The sequence below is a fragment of the Ranitomeya variabilis genome, chromosome 2, assembly GCF_051348905.1.
Source record: "Ranitomeya variabilis isolate aRanVar5 chromosome 2, aRanVar5.hap1, whole genome shotgun sequence".
Classification (NCBI taxonomy): domain Eukaryota; kingdom Metazoa; phylum Chordata; class Amphibia; order Anura; family Dendrobatidae; genus Ranitomeya; species Ranitomeya variabilis.
The window spans coordinates 383246312-383266690 of NC_135233.1; the positions used below are offsets into that span (position 1 = coordinate 383246312).

The 20379-nt window shown below is 43.1% G+C and overlaps 1 protein-coding gene across 34 annotated transcripts in view; it reads left to right on the plus strand.

Moving 5' to 3' along the window:
- Nucleotides 1–20379, plus strand: part of SYNGAP1 (synaptic Ras GTPase activating protein 1) — a 291027-nt gene that overhangs the window by 227860 nt on the left and 42788 nt on the right. For 33 of the 34 annotated variants that reach the window (XR_013221407.1, XR_013221406.1, XM_077286257.1 and 30 more), the window contains one exon: nucleotides 4446–5000. The exons of the other annotated variant lie outside the window; for it this stretch is intronic. Coding sequence is in view for 31 of the 33 variants with exons in the window: in XM_077286257.1 (XP_077142372.1) it covers nucleotides 4446–5000 (555 nt within the window). In the remaining 2 variants the exon portion in view is untranslated. The remainder of the gene's footprint in view (nucleotides 1–4445; nucleotides 5001–20379) is intronic. 34 annotated transcript variants of the gene reach the window in all.

Here is a 20379-nt window from a genome sequence, read left to right on the forward strand (position 1 = left end):
GCCATTATTTGGCATCAGGCTGTCATTGCGATCTCAGGGTGTCAATAGGCTTAAAGAGAGAGCACCCCCCCACAAATAACCATCTAGACACTGATATCAAAATTGACAGCGCTATCTAATTGATTATGCTAATATCAATATTGCCTATTGCGGCTGGGTGTCAGCTTCATGTTAGTGATAGCTGTGCTTGTGAGCTGGCAACATCATTATGCCATACATTTATGTTGGTTTGTGGGAAGACAATTCCTGCATTGCCACACATGTGAATCATATATAACGAAGGGGTAAAAAAAACCTTTATATTCACCCACCACTAGTGATGAGCAAATATACTCGTTACTCGAGATTTCTCGAGCACGCTCAGGGGTCCTCCGAGTATTTTTTAGTGCTCGGAGATTTAGTTTTTATTGCCGCAGCTGAATGATTTACATCTGTTGGCCAGCTTGATTACATGTGAGGATTCCCTAGCAACCTGGCAACCCCCACATGTACTTATGCTGGCTAACAGATGTAAATCATTCAGCTGCGGCAAGAAAAACTAAATCTCCGAGCACTAAAAAATACTCGGAGGACCCCTGAGCGTGCTCGGGAAATCTCGAGTAACGAGTATATTCGCTCATCACTACCCACCACCAGTGATCCAGCAGTCCAGGAAAGGAATACCTCAACTCCAACACAGCGCATTCTGACGCCATGCACCAGAGTGAAGTCACTAAGGTGCGCCAGGGCATTCCTCCTTCAGATTGCTTTCCGCTGTCAAGACGATGTCTCAGTAGCTTTGCTGCCCCATGGTCAAAAGATGTCTGTCTCATGGGCCACATTTTTGAGATACCTAATGTATAGGATCAGGCTGTATAGAGATGCTGTATAGGGTCAGGTTGTATCGATGTTGCATTGGGTCAGGTTGTAAAGAGATGTTGTATTAGTCAGGTTGTGGTACTCTATGAGTCGGGGCTTTTGAGATGACAGTATGGGGTCAGGCGCAAATGACTTTCTCATTTTTCACATGCCACAAATCTTCATATGAGCAACTTAGTGAATTCTCTTATTTCTTCTCACAAATGGTGGCTGAGTACATCAGCTCTGGTATTAATACAAAGCTCTGTGGAGTTGCTAAGTAACAGTATATAACTAATTATGCAGCAGATACAAAGATCAGCTCTGGTAAATGTATGGCAGGAGCTGTATGCAAGATGTACAATGCCAGTGTACCTGATGCTTACATGTATGAGGTAATGAGATCATTGATGTGTGAAGCACTTCATATGAAACTCTACGCTCACAGATTCCTTTAAAAAAGGCCTATATTTATAGAACACTAATACATGTGGCTCTATGTTCATGTAACCCCTGAAAAATAGAACAGAGACTTTCTAGCCTCTTGGGTTATAGACCACTGATATTCGTGATAATAGTATCATAGAATTTTAATACTCAGGATTATGAAAGATTGACATATACTGGTGCATCTCAATGTCACAATGATACGGAAACACTCCAGTGACTATAGAAAATCTGCATAACAGTAACCATCATAGAGCATCCAGGATGGGGAGGGGCACAAAAAGAAAAGGCTATGCAACATGTCCGACTTTTTGCTTGGCACCCACATTCCATTCAAATGTAATTATATACAGGTGCATCTCACAAAAGTAGAATATCATCAAAAAGTTAATTTATTTCAGTTCTTCAATACAAAAAGTGAAACTCGTATATTAGAGTCATTACAAAGCCATGTCATCTGCTGGTGTAGGTCCACTGTGTTTTATCAAGACCAAAGTCAGCGCAGCCGTCTACCTGGAAATTTTAGAGCACTTCATGCTTCCCTCTGCCGACAAGCTTTTTGGAGATGGAAATGTCATTCTCCAGCAGGACTTGGCCTCTGTCCACACTGCCAAAAGTACCAATACCTGGTTTACAAACAACAGTATCACTGTGCTTGATTGGCAGCAAACTCGCCTGACCTTAACCCCATAGAAAATCTATGGATATTGTCAAGAGGAAGATGAGAGACACCAGACCCAACAATGCAGACAAGCTGAAGGCTGCTATCAAAGCAACCTGGGCTTCCATAACCCCTCAGCAGTGCCACAGGCTGATCGCCTCCATGCCACACCGCATTGATGCAGTAATGAATGCAAAAGGAGCCCTGACCAAGTATTGAGTGCATTTACTGACATACATTTCAGTAGGCCAACATTTCAGATTTTAAAATCATTTTTTCAAGCTGGTGTTATAAAGTATTCTAATTTATTTTCATTGGCTGTAAGCCATAATCATCAACATTAACAGAAATAAACACTTGAAATAGATCACTCTGTGTTTAATGACTCTATATAATATGAGTTTCACTTTTTGTATTGAATAACTGAAATAAATTAACTTTTTGATTATATTCTAAATTTGTGAGATTCACCTGTACCTGCTCCAAGTTAAGGTAAAAATATAATTTGTTGCCAAGACCCATTAAAAAGATACAACTAGGACACATACCCAACTAGTTTTAGTCCCTCATTATAGACTGATCAGGCCACTAAATTAAAACACCACTTCATTGTTTTTTTTATTTCAGTGCTGGAGTGGTATGACTAATCTAAGTTCCCTGACCCTAGTATTATATTATACCAGCAGCTCTGTCTTCAGCTCTTCCCGGTGCTACTCTGGTCCCGTGCCGCCATCTTGTGACTGCAACTTCTAACTAGAAGACGGTGGTAACGGTCACAAGCTGTTAATGTAAGTCTGAGAGCCACGTTCTAACTCTCATAGAATTGCATTGAGTTGTGACTTCCAGATTGATCCAGCAAGCACTGCAGCAATCCAACAGGTCACAAATTGCTCGAGACTGTCCAGAGCAGCGACAAAAAAAAAAGATGATAGTGGCTGGTAAGTATAAGATTAGAGGCAAGGAAAATAGATTAATAGCATCACTCCAGCGCTGCAATAAAAAAAAGGCTGATCTGGTGCTTTAATTCAGACCCCATACAAGACACCTAAATGTATTTAGACTCCAGACCAAATCACAAAATTCATTCAGACCATAAATAAATTCTTTCTGGTCCCTAAATTAATTAAAACCCTAAAATTAAAATCTCAAAATCAATACTCAGATCAAATTCCCAAATTATCCGACATCAGGCCAGATCCATAAATGTTTACAAGTTCCTAAATTCAACCTGACCCATATCCGATCGCTATAATCCCTTAGACAACACCCCTAAATTGCTCAGTCCCCAAAATTGTCAGACCTCATGCCCTAGGAGAGACTAGAAAATAGATCAGACTTATACATGGTTTCAAACTCCAAGCCAGTCCCCTAAATTATTATACACCAAACCAGATGCCAAAATTATCAGATCCCCAGCCCTGGTCACAATGCACTATGCTTACCTCCCGCAGGTCTTGTTCTTTACTCTAGAGCAACATGAAGGTGATGCTTCTGACATTGGAGAAGATCAGGAGAGTGTGCTCCTTAAGAGCTGTATTTTTTTAACAGATTTCCATCAGCATTTGGTCAGTGTGTCAGTTTTTACCATCAGTGTTTCATTGTTTTTTCTCATCTGCAAACAAAAACAATGGAGGTTTCTCAAGCTTCTATCAAACAAACATGAAAAAACGATATCAGTAAGATGCCATCAGTGTGCTGTCTGAGCCTTTCACAAATTTGAATGGGGAGTTTGATCCATGACTAGAATAAAAAAATGGTCATGTCTTCCTTGATTTATTTTTTTTGTGGATCTCTCCATTTTACACCCCCCCCCCCAAAAAAAAACAAAAAAAAAAAAAACGACATGTGAACAGCCACATAAACAATAATGGGTATGTGTGCTAACCATGAATGGCACAGATGGAACCTGTACATGAAAAACTGATGTCTGAATTAGACTTTAATTTGCAACATATTCGTATTGGATTCTGTGTATTATGATCTGTACTGTTATGATATGGTTATCACATTGATGTCATGACCTGGTGGTATTGTTCACGTTATATAGCATCTTTTGTGGAGCCCTCAAGTGCTGATATAAATATATGTAAGTTTCTTGCAGACTTTGTCAACTTATTAAGACAATTATGGTTCACGAAACCTGAAATACAAATAAATGTAAACCTATATGGATTATTCTGGTGGTGAGTTCTCAGTGTTTACCCAATGGAGGGCTTCTTCACTCTAAGCCCTTGTGTTACACTCAACAAAGGCAACACTGAACCATATACAGATGCGTTTTTTTGTTAGGAGGACTGAGACTGGTATGATGCTTAGATTTGAATAGTGTAATATATGCATGACTGTGGGACACCCCTCATCAAATGCTCTTGTAGAGTATGTTGGGTTTTTTTTAGGAGGGGGAGGGTTAAATCCCTACTTGGATCTTATCTCAACCTCTTTTTGATTGGCCAGTGTATCTTATTTTTTTGCTCAGATTTTTGTTCTGTCCTCTTTGTAGGATAACAGTCGAAGAGTGGATAATGTCCTCAAGTTGTGGATAATTGAAGCTCGTGACCTTCCCCCCAAGAAGCGCTATTACTGCGAGCTCTGCCTGGATGACATTTTGTATGCCCGTACCACCAGCAAAGCCCGGGGTGAGACCGTTTTCTGGGGGGAGCATTTTGAGTTTAACAACCTGCCGGCTGTCCGGAACCTACGCCTCCACCTGTATAAGGACACAGATAAAAAAAGGCGCAAAGAGAAGAGCAACTATGTGGGCATGGTGAACGTGCCCATCGCCAGCATCAGCGGACGCCATTTTGTGGAGCAGTGGTACCCAGTCTCCCAGCCCACATCCTACAAAGGAAAGAGCAGCTGTCCCTCCATCCGCCTAAAGTCCCGATACCAAACTATGAGCATCCTCCCCATGGAGCTGTATAAGGAATTTGCAGAATATGTGACCAACAACTACCGGATGTTGTGTGCTGTGCTGGAGCCAGTGCTGAGCGTGAAGAGCAAAGAGGAGGTGGCCTGTGCGTTGGTACATATATTACAAAGCACAGGGAAGGCGAAGGTATACAGATTTACAGATATGTTTGCATGCACTTATGTGTCAGTACTGGGAATTGGAGTTGCATGGTAGATGGTAAGCTGGTAATGGTTACATGGTATTAAGATAAGCCTAGACCAAGTGGTGTCTTAATTAGTGACATATAAAGAAGGTTGAGGAGTTCTATAGAAAGGATCCAAGTAGGTCCTCATTATATTGATGAGTCTTGCCATCTAGAATAGAAGAATCTCGTGTCCTCGCCACATCCCCAAACCATTTTAATTTTTCTTGGGACAATTCACCCCCAGCTTGTTTGGTAAGAATACAAGATTTCTTGCTGCACAATAGCAAAGAGGATAGGACCATCCAATGTAGGCATCCTTACTGCAAGGGCCCTACTGTAGCTGCATGGTCTGCCTTTATTGTACATTTCTATAGTGTTCCTTTAAATTATGTAGGTCACCAGCAAGACACTTTAAAAAATATATATAAATATTAGTCACCATTTTAACAAATTCTTAGCAAAAAGGTGCAGGAACCATGGATAATGACTATAATGCCAAAGTAAAGTAGTACTGGTGGGGTTGACTTGAATCCTTTTTTTTTTTTCGTCTTTTTATTTCATGTATTGAATCTGAGTCTCTACAAGATTTAGGTTTTTAGTCTGCAGAGTGGGACATATAGTGAGCATCAAAAAATGTATTTGTGAAACTCATTGATATGTAGTTTTGTAGAAGATTTAGTATATCATGTAATGAAAACCCAGAATGAGCAGGGATCTAAATTTAAAAAATATATATTGAATATTTTCTCACAAACCCCTATATTAGTCTAATTAGCTTCTCCTGCATTATAACATGATTCCCACAGATAGGATAGCACGTGACAGGTTACTTTTGCAGTTAATTTTTTTCGTTGTCCCACTTTGCTAAGACTAAGAAAAGTAGAAATGTTGCATGGTTCCCATAATGTCCTACAGAAATAAATGATGGCTGTAATCTAATTATTTACTAAAGGGAATATGTCAGTTGGATCAACCCCCTTAACTGTCTACATGGACATGCAGGTCACAGAAACTTGTATGAAATGATACATTGATATCTGCAAAAGAGTAAGGGCTCGCTCATAAAAGCATATCAATCAGATGAGTGCAATCCAATAAAAAAAGGATTTCACTCTGACCAATGTTATTTAATGAGACAGTGCAGATCTGCATATTTTTTCTCCGCTGTATTCGGCATGAAAAAAAATTACAACATTCTGTGGTTTAATACCGAAATCGCATGGGTGCGAGAAATAAAATCGGATACTATACAGTATGGCATCCGATTTTTCTGGATACAGTGCAATTCTGTAAGATAGGAAATTATGAAGGGTCCTGTAAAAGATTAATAGCTGCTGAGTAAAAAAATAGATTGCACACTGACAGCACACGTATGACAAGTGACAAAAATGTACCCACTTCTGCACGAGAATGGGACAGATTTTTATGCGCTCATGTGGCCCCGCCTAATCCACATTTTTCTTAAAGGAATTGTCCAGGTTTGTGATGAAAGTCTGAACTCACTCTATGTGACTGTAGACTTTTGAATTCCCCCAGCATTCATACAAGTAAATTCAGCGAAGATGAGCACGTCTAGTCGTAATGTGGCTGAAAATACGGATAATTCCGAGAATGGAGAATCCTGACAGAGTGTGGTTCATGCACTGTGAGGATTTAAAAGCATCTTGTCACAAACCTGGACAATTCCTTTAATATTTAAATTAGCTGTTAAACTCTATGGGCTGGACTGAGATCTCCCCAGAGCTTACTGTAAATGAAAGGGGCTTTAACAGTGTGTGACTGACAGCCTGCCCTCCTGATCCACATATCTCACCTATAATGCAACCTTTCATTCAAAACAAGCTCTGGAGGCAGATTCTGAGGGAGATCTGTGTCCAGACCATAGATCTTAACAGCTCATTTACATATTAACAAAAATATGGATTTCTCCTGAATAAGACATTGGATTGCAAATATAAAAGTATAATTTTATTCAATTTTCAATGACCTGCATGCCCATACAGACGGCTTAAGAGGATGATTCTACTGACAATCCCTTTAGGTGACTATGTAGATAGGAAGTGGAGCAATTACCAAAAGCAACAAATGAAGTCGCAAGAGCAATTTGCTTGGCCACCATATTATATTTTTTGCTCTGGTTTTCATAAATCTCTTCCAACAATCTGTGTTTTTCCTATGATAGGGCTAACAATATCCTTCTTCTCATCAGAGTACCACTTTGTATAACTTGGGCTTTGGTATTTGGTTCTCATTCAGAAATGTTTTCTGTAAAAGAAGCAGTATTCATTAATTATTACTGAGTGTAATTGGACATCTAGAGGGTTGCAATCATTTTTCTCCTTATCCTGATCCCAGATTTTCAGCTCTTTGTACTCCAAGCATTTTCCTGAAGTATAGAGCTGCTAATCTTTTTTTCTCCCATCCATTTTGTATAATACAATCCTCCCCCACAGATCCCATACATTAAAGATTGATAATGGCCTTGTTCTTATGAGCAGTTTTAATTTTTATGAATGGAAGGTGATATCCTGATATCTGTGGGAAAGAGAACAAAACCATTGATTCTAGATTTCTCTTTGTGATTATATTGAAGCCACGTGAATGGAGAATGAATGACACAATGTTCCTCTGGAGCCGGGCTCAGATTCCTGGGATAGCTATATGGACTGGCGGCAGAAAGCTGAAGTTCACTTTATCTCTATGCTGGGTTTTTCTTTTTAATATTAGTCTATTGGGCTGAGTAGAATTAAGTTTCACAATACCTTAATGAATATGGATGACCTTATGGAGATTTTATTTAAAGGGAATCTGTCACCACATTTGATGTATCTAACCTATTAATATGGGCATACAGATTATAGAATGCTGAAAATAGTCATACCTGTATCCCTCATATCAGATGCTTTCTTGTGGAAAAATAATATTTTATCTCGTTATATAATTGAGCTCTTCGAGGCTTTGGGGCGGACATTGCCTGGAAGATAACGCTGCCTCCTCTGTTCATAGGTTAGATACATCAAAGGTGGTGACAGATTGGGGCTGAAAATTATTTTGCAACTAAGTTTCATTAAAAATGTACTTTTTTGACTTTTTACAAACAATGTTTTCCTGCACATTACAGAATGAGTTACCTTAGAATCTATCAGTGAACTGGTTTTGAAAAGAGAGTTTGTAATTAGTGATGAGCGAATATACTCGTTACTCGAGATTTCTCAAGCACGCTCGGGGGTCCTCCGAGTATTTTTTAGTGCTCGGAGATTTAGTTTTTCTTGCCGCAGCCGAATGATTTACATCTGTTAGCCAGCATAAGTACATGTGGGGGTTGCCTGGTTGATAGGGAATCCCCACATGTACTTTTGCTGGCTAACAGATGTAAATCATTCAGCTGAGGCGATGAAAACTAAATCTCCGAGCACTAAAAAATACTCGGAGGACCTCCGAGCATGCTTGAGAAATCTCGAGTAACGAGTGTATTCGCTCATCACTATTTGTAATACTTTTAACTTTGACTTTGTCTTAGCTCCTTTTAGCTTTTTTTGTTTTACATGGCCTAGGAATGTTTGACTCAGCCCACCCCTTTCAAAATCCATCTTATGTAACCCCTACACCTACAATAATCACAGACACATTCTGAACCCTTTGGATAAATAGGCCACAGCAGCCCTGTTTATTAACATATTTACATTACAAAAATGAATATATCAATATAACATTGACAAATAAGGAATGGGTCTATTATTTAAGCTGTGCACCAGCTTTGTTGCGCCCTCAACCGCACTACACCGGTTAGAGGACCCTCCTGCTTATGCCCTCAACCACACCACATCGGTTCGAGGATACTACTGAATGGCGCCACAAATTAACTTGTTCCGCTGAGACCTCAGCCCAGTAGAGACCCCTTTTATTTAAATTATACTCTGACCACCAAATGAAGCAAAAGAGGGGAGGGGTAGGTAATCGCCCCACCAAACGGGCCCCCTACTCCCCCCTGTGTTACCATCACCTGGCTCTCCGCAGACCCGTTCCCGCCAGGACAGACATGCATGACACCTTATGCATGAATGTCGTTCCACACTTTAACAGCCTTCTATAAACCCTCTCTCAAACCCAGTGCCCAGATATCTACCGATAGGTGTCAAATGCACCCTATCCCGACGTAAATGCCTGAACGGCACTTCCAGATCCCGATGCCACACTACCACCGCCCCATTCCTAGCCAAAAAACGTAATGCCTCCCGATTCACCTTAATCTGGGCCCTATTTATGCGTTCCACTGAACGACCATATTTCCATGCCAAACGAGCCACAATATTGGACCAAACAATGACCATCCCCGAGTGAGCAGCCATGAGCCACAAACAGTCAAACTTAATGTCCCGAACCAAATCCCTGGAAGTGCGGACCCCCAACTTGGACCAGAGCATTCCACTAATCCCAATCCACCTGACCATCACTTCATCCTGTCTTAAACCAAGCTGCCAGCCGGATGGTCTGACGTTAGCCCGTAAATCTCCCTACACCACCTACAAGTGTCCTAGCACCCACACCAACAGCGGACCATCTGTAAAAGAAAACAATCAAAATTGTAACTTGCAACCCCACAGGCAAAAAAAACCCTTTGCCACTGTTAAACATCCAGCACTCCTGCACGGACATATGACGCAAAACATAACAACTCCCATCCCCCAATCTTGCACACCGCCGCTGCACTAAGGCCCCACCTGGCAGCTTCTGTTGCTGCCCCTATACGAAATGAATGGGACCTGAATTTAGAATCATCCATGCCAATCGAACGTAAGCACCTCTTGAATATGGGTATAAACTGGAATTTAGACAAAGCTGAACCATCCTGATGAATCAATAAAGAACCCCCAGCATCGCCCCTTACCAACAAAAATTGAGACGTTCTATATACACTCCATTAATCTTTCCACCACCCACAGTTCCACCATACAACCCTTGCTATAGATATCTGTCTTCGACCTCTGAAGTATACCACGCATAACTCCGGGTTCACATACCACATCATGGAATTGGAAACAATTCTTACTTAATAATTCGGTTATTCGAAACACGTCAAAGAAAGCTAAACTAAAAGCCGTCTGAAACAACAATGTCTCATATTTTGACCGACACACATTTTTTAACACTGCTAACAGTCTACCCAACATATGAAATGAGATCGGATGCCTCCAATCCCGAACCGCTCTTCCTTTCCTGTACCCCTTCAAAGCTTGTCGTATCACAAAAGCCTTGGTAACGTCTTCCACGCCAGACAAGCTTCCGAAATAGACCCCACTGAAAGCGAGAAATTGCATTAGCAATGGAATTTTTGACTCCTGGGACATGCGTCGCCCTCTACCATACATTCAAATGCAAGCATCAAAGTACCAAGTGACGCATCAAGTTCACCACAGGAGGAGAATGAGCTGACCAGCGATTAATACTCTACTCCACGCTCATGTTATCACACAAAAACCTCACCTTGTTTTGCAAAGGCTCCCCCCACACTTTCACGGCTACCACAATAGGGAATGGCTCTAAGACCACTAAATTCTTTGTCAGCCCATTAACTCTCCACTCGTCCGGCCACTTCCCGGCCAAACATTTGCCTTGAAAATAGGCTCCAAATCCCAATGATCCTGCTGCATCCATAACCAACTCCAAGTCAACATTGTCAGCCTCATCCATCCACACCGATCTTCCATTATAACTGCCTCAAAACAGCTCCCACATGTGTAAATCCGCTTTCTGCCCTGCATTCAACCAAATAAAATGCCTTGGACGAGACGCACCCGCCGTTGCTACAGCCAACATCCTGGTAAATATTCTACCCATGGGTAAAATCCTGCATGCAAAATTCAATTTTCCCAGTAAAGATTGCAACTGGCACAAACGAATCTTGCTGGCTCTCAACACCTCCTGTATGACCATTTTCAAATCCTCCAGCTTCTCAACTGGCAAACGACATTCCATCAACACCGTATCTATCTCAATGCGCAGAAAGCACAGTGTGGTGGTTGGACCCACAGTCTTCTCTGCGGCCAAAGGAATCCCAAACCTCTCTGCTACTTGTTCCATTGTTTGCAATAATATTGCGCACACCGAAGTTCCAGCTGGTCCAATACACAAAAAATCATCAAAATAGTGAATAATACAATCTGCTCCTGCCTCCGTGCGAACCACCCATTCCAAAAAGGAACTAAACTTCTCAAAATATGCATATGAGATAGAACAACCGATGGGCAAACAACAATCAACGTAATAATGTCCTTCGCAAAAACAGCCCAACAGGTGAAAACTGTCAGGATGAACGGCAACAATCGAAAAGCCGCCTCTATGTACATCTTGGCCAACAGTGCACCCTGACCACACCGCTTTACCCACTCCACCGCTTTATTGAATGACACGTAAGACACCAAGACCAACTCTGGATCAATGCCATCATTGACCGACTCCCCCTCTGAGTACAATAGATGGTGTATCAACCGATTACTTATTTGGTTCCTTCTTTGGGACCAAACCCAACGGAGAAATCTTTAAATGCGGTAATGGTAATTCCTGAAACGGACCGGCCATCCTGCCCAATTCCACTTCTTTACCCAATTTTTGACCAACTAACTCCGGTTGCTCCATAGCAGACTTCAAATTCTGAACCAAAACCGATACTTCCTTCACAACCGAAGGGATCTTGAAACCAAAACGAAAACCTCCCTTCAACAAACATGCTGCCTCCCTATCAGGGTAAATACTGCTCCATCTGCTGTACCTTCACTGGAGTCCTCTCTTACCCGCAGCTTCCCCAGGCTTTCCCTTTCCTCTCTTAAAACACTGAAGCTGTGGTGTACCCCGCAACCGGAACATTTGTGCTTAAACCTACAGGACGTAAAAGTACATTTCTTCTCATTAAAGCACCAACACAAACCCTTCTTTGCTCCCGCCAGTGGTGCCCCTGAACTATCTGGTACCCTGGTGTTCCCAAGAAAGGAAGACGGCAACACTCTCGGTGCTGACATTAAACGCATCCATAAACTTATGTCCTTGTTATCCCACTGCAAACTTGGACGAACTGCCTTCCTTTGCCTAAACTGTTCGTCGTACCGCAACCAACCAGTTCCACAATACGCACAACATGCCTCTCCAATGCTATCCAGATAGCAAAAAAGAAAATAAGACTTTTCCAGGGCCTTTTTCCCCACCACACTAGCCAATATAGAGAACGCCTACAGCCAGTTGGCAAAAGTTCGGGGCATCAACTAATACCTCCACCTTTCCTCTTCCTCTTTTTTACTCTCCGTCAACTTCACCCTGTCCAAATTAAACTTATCCAATGGCGAAAGTGAAAAAAATCTACATATTCATCCCTCCATATCTTCTCTTTCACCTCCGTTTTTAAATGCGCACCCAACGGCCCATGAAAACACATATACTACCCCCTGAGCCTGATCATCCAGTCTCACTGGGTCAATACTCACCGCACTCTCCAACTCTGGGGGGCCCCTCAAGCGGGGCCCCGCCCTGAGTATCACTTGCCACCCCACCGCAGCCGTTTTCGCCATGTGCGGCCCACCCCCTTGCCACACCGCAGCTGGGGAAGACCTAGCCATGCCCATCAATTCACACATCATTCCAAACAACTGTGACACCTCGCTCCCTGCCGACTCCTCAGACACAACCTGCCGCACGCGACCTATATCACAACCACTCGCTGCATTACAGTGACCACAATGCTTACCGGGCCAACTTCGAGTCACCCTCAGAACGGCCGCTGCGTATCTACCCGCTGGTCCTCCTCTGATTCTTCTGTAGATGCCAGACCCTTCTCAGACTCCACCACCGATGCCCCAGCAACCAAGAACCCCTCGACCCTTGTTGGGTCAGTTTTGCGACTGTTCATAGTCCCTGCAGTGGTGGAAGGGCAGGAAGGCACTTCAGCTGCACGCCTGCAGCCAGCAATCCTCCCCTACCGATCCGTCTTACCTATGTCCTACAGCTCATCTGCTTCTTGTTCTTTTGTTGGCCCTGCGTGGTGCAGCTGGCGCCCTCTCGGTCTTTTCTCCATTCCCTTGGCCAGTCCCCATGCTCCATCCTCCCAAGGAGGCAGAGCGCTGGACTGCACGCTCAGGTCCTCACTCCTCGGATACTACAGCCACTTCCCTGTTCCTCTTCCTGGCGCCCCGTGACCTCATCTTTCTGCATACCGCCGGCACCTTCACGCCAGAAGATGACATCACCTCCCAGCTCCTACGCATGCTTACAATCAGAGCAGACTTCCGGCATGGATTCAAGGCCTCCTTCTCCCAGCTGCTCACATCCCAACTCGGATGGTCTCTGGATGGACTCCCCGCCTTCCTCCACGCCCTAGATGGCAGTTCAGGGCTCACTTTCTCAGAAGGCCTCGACCTCCTAGGGTGTTTTGGGGGCATTGGGTCCACAGCTGATCCGCCGCTGTTGCCACTCAACAGCCGCAACTGCTCCTGCAGCCATGCTGTGCTCTTTGTCTCTGCCAGCTTCTTAAAGTCCTGGAATAGAGCCTCCATCATGGTACTGTGTCCCTAACTCACATCTAACAGACTGTCCCTGCCCCTTCCAATCCTCCCTTATATACAAGGTCCCCTTAACCAATCAAATGGCCCCATTCACACCCCCTTTTACTAACTCTCACCATGCCTTGGACTGAAACCCCTCCTACCTTCCCTTATTCCACCATTTTAAATCCTCATTCCCCCCCCCCCTCCACCCCTAAAACTCCATTTTAGTTTACTTCTGCTTAACCCCTATTAGGGCCTGGCATACATCCTGGTCATGAGGCCCTCCTCTCTACAGCCTCTGGCTTGCAGTTCGGGCCACACTTTCAGCTCAACTTTTTGATGTGGTCTGTAGTCCTACATAACCTGACAGGAAGTAAAAAAAGAGATAAAAGAGTTACACACTCAGAAACAGTTCACTAACTGATTCTTCTGTTATTTATAATATTAAAACCAACAAAATAATTCCCATGTTCAAAAAAAATCAATCTTTATTGGAATATACAAATAAGCAACAGTATAACAATTAAAATGAGTCAAACTTCAGAGATAACAGATAAGTAACATTTTTGATGTTAGTGCTAGGAAGTGTAAATATGCCAACAAAAGATGACCGGTATGGAGAAAAAATCAATCAGAAAAATATTCAAACAGATAATATCATCTGGAAAGGACAGCATAATGTCTCACCCAAGAGATTACACCATGTTCCAAATTATTATGCAAATTTTATTTTTCTCGGATTTTCCTAAATGGTCTTGCAAATGACAGTCAGTCTAATAAAAGTCATCACCCATTAGATTATGCATCGAATTTTATTGAAGAAACCTCCCAATGATAACAGTATAATCTCCAAAATGAATAAAAACTCACAATGCACTGTTCAAATTATTAGGCACAGTAGAATTTATAAACATTTGATGTTTTAAAGAACTGAAAATGCTCATTTGTGGAATTTGCAGCATTAGGAGGTCACATTCACTGAACAAAAAAGCTATTTAATTCCAAAACCTCCTAACAAGCCAAATTACATGTTAACATAGGAACCCTTCTTTGATATCACCTTCACAATTCTTGCTTCCATTGAACTTGTGAGTTTTTGGAGAGTTTCTGCTTGTATTTCTTTGAAGTCAGATTCGCCTCCCAGAGCTGCTGTTTTTATGTGATCGGCCTCCCACCCTCATAGATCATTTGCTTGATGATACTCCAAAGGTTCTCGATAGGGTTGAGGTCAGGGGAAGATGGTGGCCACACCATGAGTTTATCTCCTTTTATGCCCATAGCAGCCAATGACTCAGGGGTTTTCTTTGCAGCATGAGATGGTGCATTGTCATGCATGAAGATGATTTTGCTCCTGAAGGCACGTTTCTGCTTTTTATACATGGAAGAAAGTTGTTAGTCAGAAACTCTGTATACTTTGCAGAGGTCATTTTCACACCTTCACGAACCTTAAAGGGCCCTACCAGCTGTTTCACCATGATTCCGGCCCAAAACATGACTCCTCAACTTCCTTGCTTACGTCGCAGCCCTGTTGGGACATGGTGGCCATCCACCAACCATCCACTACTCCATCCATCTGGACCATCTAGGGTTGCTCGACACCCATCAGTAAACAAGACTGTTTGAAAATTAGTCTTCATGTATGTCTGGGCCCACTGCAACCATTTCTGCTTGTGAACACTGTTTAGGGGTGGCTGAATAGTAGGTTTATGCACCACAGCAAGACTTTGAAGGATCCTACACCTTGAGATTCAAGGGACTCCAGAGGCACCAGCAGCTTCAAATAACTGCTGCTTTGTAATGTTATTTTAGCCGCTGCTCTCTTAATCCAATGAATTTGTCTGGCAGAAACCTTCCTCATTATGCCTTTATCTGCATTAACTCTGTCTGTGCTCTGTTTCAGTCACAAATCTCTTCACAGTATGATGATCACTCTTAGGCAATGTGCACACGTTGCGGATTAGGCTTAGGAATTTCTGGTGCGGATTCTGCCTCTCCTGGCAGAAAACGCACGTGCGGATTTATCGCGTTTTTTGTGCAATTCCGCAGCATTTTTTGTGCGTTTTTGCTGCGGTTTTCTTGCGGATTTGCTGCTTTTTTTTTACCCCTGCGGTTTTCTATAATGGAATGGATACAAAAACGCTGCAGATTCACAAAAAAGAAGTGACATGCTACTTCTTTTAAACCGCAGCGTTTCAGCAGCGGATTTTACGCAAAGTGTGCACAGCATTTTTTTTCTCATTGATTTACATTGTACTGTAAATCAATTGCGGATCTGCAGCTTTTCTGCACCTCAAAAAACGCTGCGGATCCGCAGAGAATCCGCAACGTGTGCACATACCCTTAAGTTTTCGTGAAATATCTAATGTTTTCATACCTTGTCCAAGGCACTGCACTATTTAACGCTTTTCAGCAGCAGAGAGATCCTTTTTATTTCCCATATTGGCCTGCTTAATAATGTGGAACATAATTTTTAAGTAGCTTTCCTTTAATTAGAATCACCTGTAAAACTAATTATCACATGTGTTTAAGATTGAATTTAGTGATCCATTGAGCCCTGAGACACAAGACACAATACCATCCATGAGTTTTATTTTAAAAACAAAAAACAATTAAATCTTTATGACACTTAAATCCAATTTGCATAATAATTTGGAACATGGTGTACATGTACATGACACCTCACAGCTATACAATATTTCAGTCCAAAAGAATCAATATAGTAGCTGCGAAGTTAAAATATTTAGTTACAAAAATTATAATAAGAATAGTCAGTTACACAGTAAATTATAAAGTGCAAGTGCTGATATTATTAGGAGCATGGTCCTGTTCATGTTAGTAAATACAGGGCCAGACCCAAACTGGCAAGATAGTCATAGATCTGGGGGTGCCTGAAGGTCAAGGAGATAACCAAAGTAAAAGTGCAAGTGCTTCTGTGTTAATAGAAACAGGCACAACCCAAGTACATGACCATCAAGGCCTACAGGAGACCAAAATTAATCATAAATACACATCCTAGGACAAATGAACATTTCATATTTACCACCTTTAGACCCTCTTATGCACATTTTGCTTAGTGCTTCCTCAGAAAGGAACCCTTCCGCTTAATCATGTCTCTGTTACAAGTTCCTTATTGCATATGTCTCTGCTATTTACCATATATCTGCTGCAAGTTCTGGACTGCATTTACTTATTTACTGCTCCTGTGTGTGACTGCTGTGCATCAGTATTGATGCACCTAGCGTTCCTGTGTCCATCTGTGGTCCTGCATGCCTTACTGTTCTGGTCCTGATTGATTCGCATGCTGTCCTTTCTGCTGCATTATTGTCTGCAGTCCATGCTGCTCACACTGACCTATCATTTAGAGCAGATGTGGTGAACCTCTTCTCTTCCAGGGGTCATTTGGATGTTTACACCATCATTCGGAGGCCATTCAAAATTATCAACTTGAAATTTATTATGCTATATTTGGTCAAACATTTAATTAACTCACCCCTAATGTGATGCCTGGAGCTGCTCCTCTTTGATGTGACATGTTAGATGGTATTGATGATGTTGCTACAGGCAACTGTTTTCTTGATTTGCATTGATCTAGAGCGCAGTCGACTCTTTGCAATTAATTTTGAAAAGAACTTGCAGCAGTAAGTTCTGAAGACAGATGTATATTACGCTACAAGTATCCTCATAGTGGGAAATTCATCACTCCTCATGTTACATTTATAGACAAGCAGTGAGAGGTCTGTAGTATACATCACATAGGAGATTCCCGAGACTGCGGTATATCCATCATACAGGAGACACTGGGGCTGGAGTATATAAATCATATGAGACCCTGGGTCTGCACCATATACATCACATAGGAGGCGCTGGAAGATATGCATTACACAGGAGATGTTAAGATTGGAGTATATACACAAAATAGGGTACACTAGTGTTGAGGTATATACATTACATGAGACGCTTGGGGCATATACATCACAAAAGAGGCTAGGGCATATATATCACAGGAGATGCTGGGGGATATATATCACTGGAGGATATACATCACTGGAGATACTAGGAGATATACATCACTGGAGATGCTGGAGGATATACATCACTGGAGATACTGGGGACTATACATCACAGGAGACAGTGGGGCATCTACATTACAGAAGACACTGGGGGAATACATATCACAGGAGACGCTGGGGCATATATACATCACAAGAGACACTGGGGAATATACATTACAGGAGGCGCTGGGACATGGGGCATACACATCAAAGTAGATGCTTAGCCTGCGGCATATACATCACATGAGATGCTGGGGCATGTACATCACAGGAGAAGATGCTGGGGCGTATATACATCACAGGAGATGCTGGGGCATGGGACATCTATATCACAGGAGACAGGGGCATTCATATCTCAGAAGACGCTGGGGCATATTAACAGGAGATGTTGGGTCTGTGGCATACACATCACAGGAGGCTTTGGGGCATATAGATCTCAGGAAATGCTGGAGCATATACATCACAGGAGACACTGGGTCTGCAGCATACACATCAAAGGAGAAGTTAGGGCATATACATCACAGGAGGGCCTGAAGCATACACATTACAGGAGATACTGTGGGCGCATATACATCATAAGAGATGCTTGGACATATACATCACAGGAGATGCTGAGGCATATACATCAGATGAGATGCTGGGGCATATACATCACAAGAGGGGCTGGAGCATATACTTCACAGGAGACGCAGGGGCATAAACATCACAGGAGGGGCTAGCGCCATTACTGCTGTCATTGTTTAAGTGGGACTGAAGCACAAAGCATGCTGACTCTACATACAAAGTACATTCTGGCACTGGCAGCGTCAGGAAGTAATCCGTTCTTGCATGCTCTGCAGCGTTCAATAACTTAAGGTACCTTCACACTGAACAACTTAACAACGATATCGCTAGTGATCCATGACGTTGCAGCGTCCTGGATAGCGATATCGTTGTGTTTGACACGCAGCAGCGATCAGGATCCTGCTGTGACATCGTTGGTCGGAGCTAGAAGGCCAGCACCTTATTTCGTCGCTGGATCTCCCGCAGACATCGCTGAGTCGGCGTGTGTGACGCCGATTCAGCGATGTCTTCACTGGTAACCAGGGTAAACATCGGGTTACTAAGCGCAGGGCCGCGCTTAGTAACCCGATATTTACCCTGGTTACCAGTGTAAATGTAAAAAAAACCAAACACTACATACTTACATTCCGGTGTCTGTCGCGTCCCCCGGCGTTCTGCTTCCCTGCACTGTGTCAGCACCGGCTGGCCGTAAAGCAGGGCACAGCGGTGACGTCACCGCTCTGCTTTATGGCCGGCGCTTACAGTGCAGGGAAGCAGAACACCGGGGGACCCGACAGACACCGGAATGTAAGTATGTAGTGTTTGTTTTTTTTTACATTTACACTGGTAACCAGGGTAAACATCGGGTTACTAAGCGCGGCCCTGCGCTTAGTAACCCGATGTTTACCCTGGTTACCCGGGGACTTCGGCATCGTTGGTCGCTGGAGAGCTGTCTGTGTGACAGCTCTCCAGCGACCACACAGCGACGCTGCAGTGATCGGCATCGTTGTCTAGATCGCTGCAGCGTCGCTAAATGTGACGGTACCTTAACTCATCCCCAACAAAATAACAATTAGGCTATGTGCACACGTTGCGGATTTCCTGCAGATCCGCAGCGTTTTTTTTCAGCACAGAAACGCTGCAGATCCACAAGTGATTTACAGTACAAAGTAAATCAATGGGGGAAAAAAATGTTGTGCTAATGGTGCGGAAAAATCCACACCGAAAACGCTGCAGATTAAAAAAAGGACCATGTCAATTCTTTTTGCGGATCTGCAGCGTTTCTGCACCCATTGACTTCCATTCATTCAGTCAAATCTGCAGCAACACCGTAGGATCTGCGGTTTTGCTGCGGAGTTGGGTGCGAGAAACGCTGATCGGGAGGGGGAAGAGTGTGTGGGCGGAGACTTTGTGTGCGGGGAAAGATGTGCGTCTGTGTGTGTGTGTCTGTGTGCGGGGGTCTGCGGAACTGTGCGTGGATGTGTGGGGGTCTGTGGGAATGTGCGGGGATGTGTGTGTGCGGGTCCGTATGTAGGCAGGCATCGTCCGATGGAATTTCTAGTCCCATCCGGCTATGCCTGCTACAGTGACAGCCAGCCGGATGATGGGACAGTATAGACCCATCATCCAGCTACTGTGTTCAAGTGTAAAAAGAAAAAAAAAAAACATACTGTACAGACAGTATACACATATGTACATACAACATAGAGTACATACTCACCAATCACCTTGTCCCCGAAGCCCAGCAGATGCGACTGCTCTCCAGGGGCTTCGTCGATACAATGACGGAGGGTATCCTTCTGCACTCTATCCCTCCGCCTCTGTGAGTACAGTAAAGTTCATACTGTCACTTGCGGCACAGCTGCATGGGAAAATTCTCAGCAGTGCCGTAAAGTGAGAGCAATGAACTCATTAAACCCTCAGTGATAACACTGCAGGAGCCATTGTCTCCTGTCAGTGTGTCACTGAAGGTCTGTAGAGCTGTCACATCTCCTGATGTGACCGCTGTATAGGGGAGATCATCGTGGGACACTCGTTATTAATTGGACTGCTTCGGACAGGGAGTATGCGGTTGGTTTATTATTTTTTATTTTTTGCAGGCGATCGAAGGCTTCTGGGAATTAGGCGTGGTTGTAAGTATTGGGAAATTAAGAATATTAAAATACTTTTTTCTGGTTGTGTCTTTTTTTAACTCTTTCACTACTATAGGATTA